General features: G+C 30.8%; 2 protein-coding genes across 2 annotated transcripts; both read right to left on the minus strand.

Moving 5' to 3' along the window:
• Positions 1-1,517: 1,517 nt before the first annotated feature.
• Positions 1,518-2,235, minus strand: LOC149893899 (uncharacterized). The gene has a single exon (XM_090076469.1). The coding sequence runs from the start codon at positions 2,144-2,146 to the stop codon at positions 1,787-1,789; it is 360 nt and encodes a 119-aa protein (XP_089932595.1). The 5' UTR covers positions 2,147-2,235; the 3' UTR covers positions 1,518-1,786.
• A 105-nt stretch (positions 2,236-2,340) lies between these two features.
• LOC149893900 (uncharacterized) lies at positions 2,341-3,614 on the minus strand. The gene is made up of 5 exons (XM_090076419.1): positions 3,602-3,614; positions 3,193-3,312; positions 2,973-3,064; positions 2,599-2,707; positions 2,341-2,411 (listed from the first exon to the last, which is right to left on the minus strand). Exons 1-5 carry the CDS (start codon positions 3,612-3,614, stop codon positions 2,341-2,343), a joined length of 405 nt encoding a protein of 134 aa, XP_089932545.1.
• Between the last annotated feature and the right edge of the window lie 1,389 nt (positions 3,615-5,003).

Consider the following 5,003-nt stretch of genomic DNA (forward strand, 5'->3'; position numbering starts at 1 on the left):
TTGCCTATGAAATCGAAACTGAAGATTTTTATAAAGACTTTTCCGGTGACATCAAAAGAAGATTTGATACGAGCGATTTCGATAAAAAAACATCCAGCCGTTCAAAACGTTGGGTTTAAAGTTGGAGCAAATAAAAAGATCATTGGCATGTTCAAAGACGAAACAGGAGGAAAGAAAATTGAAGAGTTTGTTGGGCTTAGACCTAAACTCTATTCTTACAAGATCCATGAAGATAAAGATGATCATAAAAGATGCAAAGGTGTTAAGAAAAGCGTTGTTGAAAATAAGATAGAACACCAGGAATACAAAGATTGCTTAATGAATGGAGTAAAAAAGTTTGCAAAAATGAACATTATTCGATCTCATAAATACGAGACTTACACTGAAGAGTTTAACAAAGTTGCACTCAGTGCTGAAGATGATAAAAGAGAAATTCTAAAAGATGGAATTCACAACTTGGCTATTGGATATTATAAAAACAAACCTTGTTTTAACTTAATCGATTATGATAAGTTTTTCGGTCCAGATGAGTAATACTGACTTATGATTTACTTAAGCCATTAGTAACATGAATATTACTTCACTCCACAATAAAATATTAAAGCAGTTTGACATTGAAGCTGCAAAAAACATGGAAAACAAGGTGAAAACTGAAAAAGCTTTCTTTTTTTTAAAAATCATTCATTTTGTTCAATGGTATGAAGACATTCTACGGACAAAACTTCCATTTGAAGAAATTGATAAATTTAGAGCTAAGAAAGAAGACATTCAGAGACAATACTTTCAAATGGCGATAAAACTTGTCAATTCTAAAAAGTGGACTCATTAAGATTGAGCAAAAGCCAATCTACTTTTATAAATGCAAATACTGCTCCAATGAAGACCCTAAACATTTTGAGATGGATGAATGCAATAAAAATTTTTGCATAAAATGTTCTTGTCAACAAGATACTCTAAACATTAAAATAGAGTACCATCACTCCAATATAAATAGGCTGAGTTCGTCAAGAATTATCCATTTCCAAGAATGCATCAAACAGTACAATGGAAAGCAAAAATGCAAAGTTCAAAAAGAAGTCTTTGATAGGCTTAAAAGCAAATTTCAAGTTTTAAACCTTCTAGTTGATTCAAATAAAAAAGCATCAAATACTCTAAAACTACTAAAGAGCATATACTCATCTTCTTAAAGCAACTGGGGTTTTCCAATCACTATGAAAATGCCAACTATATTTATTTTGTGATGACTGGTAAAAAAATAGACGACATTGAATACTTGGAGGAGAAAATCATTAAAGACTACATAAAATTCTCTTCTCTCTATTACGCTTATTATGGAAAAGACAAGTCGAAAGAAATTAATAGAAAAAGCTTTATTAGAGCGCAATATATGCTATTTCAACTTTTAAGAAACAGAAATCATCCTTGCAAAATTGAAAACTTTTCTTTTTTAAAAACAATTGACAAGAAAAAGATGCATGATGAAATTTGCTCTCATCTATTTCAAAAACTTGGATGGACTTTTACTCCCACTTAATTATTTTAAAAACATTTATTTCATGTCCTAAAATCGGTATTTTCATAAAAGTTGATGATTTATATTTTATTAGGACTTTTTTTTATACCTTGTCCCAGAATCAACATCTCTATAAAAGGTAAGCTAAAGTATGGAAAAGGTGTCAGTGTCCTAGAATCGGCATTTTCCTACAACTAATCAAAATTAAGAGTTATTGAAATATTTTCATAATCTAGGAGTATTCGCAAGTATAAAATAGCACCAGTTAATACGTTAAGTTCCACAACATGTGAGTATAAACACACCTTTAGTACCAATGTAACATTTCTTTTCAAGCTTTTTAAAATTCGATTCTCTAAGATATTTATTGTGATATTTCGGACAGGTAAATTTAGTTATTAAGCGTTCTTCTGTTTTTTTCAGCATTTTGGTTTCTTCTTCTGCAAACAGCTTCTCTGTAGGAATTGCTGGTGGTATGAGCTCCAATTCAAAATCCTCTGCTAACAAGTCCGCTAACTCTTCAAGATCTATTTCAATAAAATCATCCACAACTATTTCAATTTTGTTATCAATAACCTCAAGCAAAAAAGAATAATGTTCCTGATTAATAGCAAAGTTTTCTGTCATACTCATTTTACGTATCGCTGCTCATAAAATATTTAGAAAAATATTTTTATTGGATTGTCGAGGCCAACTTTTTCCGACGTCGAAAAAAATAAAAATACTCCCCGGTTTCGCATTATCACCTATTGTTTCGCTATTGTTATCTAAACAATACCGTAACACGCATACCTTTTTTATGAAACAATGCGTTGAACGTCCATCTATTAATACGTCCTTGGTTCACCAATAGACGAATCGATCACTTTTGCTGAATTTACATCCGATACTAATGCAGCTAAAAATTATAATGATAGTAGAACAAAACACTTAATGAAAATAGTAAATCAATCTAATATTCCCTTTAACATTTTGTCATAAACAAAGTTTGTTTTAACATGTTAAAAAATTTTTAACTTAAGTAAATATTAACCAAAAAGTTGCTTTACAGAGTAGGTTCTTGTTAAAAAAACGTTTGCCCTTACTTCCGGTCTTGTTAAACTGGGCTTGTACACTTTTATCAAGAGTCTCGTTAATGCATTTGCTGACGAGCTGTGAAGGTGTTGATCCACCTAGTTGTTTTAACCTTTTTACCTAAATCAAAAGAGGTGTAAAAACTTAAACATGTCATACCATGGAATTAATTGATCTATTTGTCTATTTTAATATCCATCCTAATAACTTTCCTGAAAAAATTTACCCCAGGCAAACAGTTTACAACCCTTAACCTGATTTTTGAAGAAAAAAAAAAATGTATATACAACTTTTAAGTAATAAACTTATGAATTATTTTTATTCTTTAAAGTTAATACTTTACAGTATAAACGTTTTTCATTTAATTAAGTAACTATAACGTTACCATAGCAACTTGATTTTCCCAGTTAGAACACAAACAAAACAAAACAGTGAAACCAAGCCTTGTCACCTTTATGATTCCCTTATGTATTAGACCTGGATTACAATGAACTATATTGAAACAACAACTTTATTATTAATAACACTTACCAAAATATTAAATTCTACTTCAGTCGCCAACTTTTTTTCAAAACCATCAAAGTCTTTAAGGGAATGACACTTACTAATAAAAAGCGAAGAACTTTGTGGGTCAGTTCTCCGTCCTAGCCTTTCTAGCGCAGCAAGAATTTCTCCTTGGGTTGACTTAACTTCTGCCATCTCCATAAAAAATGCATATTGCCAACCTAAAAATGACAATTAAAATCGTAATGCCAGTCTACTTTTTATTAGTTTACATCCCAAATGGTAAATGGATGGTAGTGGCAGTTACAGTCTATTTAACATTACAACTCTTAAGCCTAAAACACAGATATGAAATTAGTAGGTGCAAAAAAAAAGATGTAGTTTTAATGGTGAAACTTTTGATTAGAAGGTGAACACTCAATACTCAAGGCAGGTCATGGATTTTTGTTAAATATTGTAAGACTATTATAACATATAATATAATTATACTTAAAAGATAGTTAAACTTACGTTTTTCATCCATGCATTTAAATGAAGAAGGTGATTCTCTGTAGTTCCCGAGTAGACCGTTTCTGTTTTTAGCCTGTCTAATTGACTCTTGGGAAGAACGGTTTGATAGTAAAAAACTAGAGGAGCACTGTGATGAAACTGGACTTATGTTTTCTTTTTTTTCCTTTTTTCTGTTACACTGAATGATATTTCTGAGGATAAGTCACATGACACTATTTGTCTTGGAGAGCGCCTATCACAACTTGGCACTTTTAAATGAGGATTAGAGGAAAAGTGTTTAAAGTACTTTGAGAAAAATTATTTTCAATTGTTATACTTGGACTTTTTTCTCGATATGGACTGAGTGGCTGAACGTCACCTAAGACATAAAACATATATTATAATAAAGTTTGTTATTTATTATAAGGACAAAACAGAATAGAAAATACCTTGTTCTGCAAATTCACTATAATACAATTCGGAATCAAGTTGCAAACAGTCATTATACATGTCTTTAGTGGCTTTCTCTAATGAGATTTTAATTAATCTAAACTGTTGCCATGACATGTCTGGTGAAAACCACTTGCTTGGGTTGTGGTGGATAGGTTTTTTTCCTCTCGGTGGCCAATGAACAATTTTTTTCACTTCATCTACCCAATGCAAGGGCACTATACATTTCTTCTCTACTCCATTTTCATTTAGCGTAACTACAGAGTACAACCTTTTGATTGGGCTAAATACATAGTCTAGTCAATTAAAATTTAAAAGATATGCACATTTTTATAGGTCCTAATATACGCAAAAAAACATTTTCTCAAAGCTTAGTCAACCTGGCTCACAAAAGATGAAAATGAAATCTTGATTTGAAAATAATATTTCATTGAGTAAATATTTTTTATAGTAGATACCAATATCCTTTGAAGAAACAAAAACAGTAAAATAGTTATCTAAAAACTGTTTTCTATAACACAAACACTCATAATGATCTTCATCAACCCATTTTTGAAGAAACACAATACTATCCTCAGTTAAAAAACAAGAATCTTTTTTGGTGGTGGTCATTCTGCTTGTAACTTTTTTAGGTTGGTTGTATTCACTCAATTCATCCAATCTTTTACATACTTGAGCCAATGAATTATGTTTGCTTCTTACTAATCTTTTCAACTTCTGAAGATAGTTTTCAAACTTAAAGGCAGATAACTTATCAAGCGAGACACCATAAAACTCTACATCATCACAAATATGCAAAAGTCCATGTACATTGTATACACAAAACAAATCTCCATAAACCTCACTAGAATTCATAACAAAATACTGAATAAGCTGTCGAGCATTTTTCAGATTAGTATTTCTCATGGCATCATCACTTTCTCATAATAACCTTATAGCAACAGACAGACTTAAAAAAATGCTTGTAAACAGT

This window comes from Hydra viridissima, unplaced genomic scaffold (genome assembly GCF_058129835.1).
Source record: "Hydra viridissima isolate aposymbiotic clone 2 unplaced genomic scaffold, HvirCarnegie_v1 scaffold_1, whole genome shotgun sequence".
Classification (NCBI taxonomy): domain Eukaryota; kingdom Metazoa; phylum Cnidaria; class Hydrozoa; order Anthoathecata; family Hydridae; genus Hydra; species Hydra viridissima.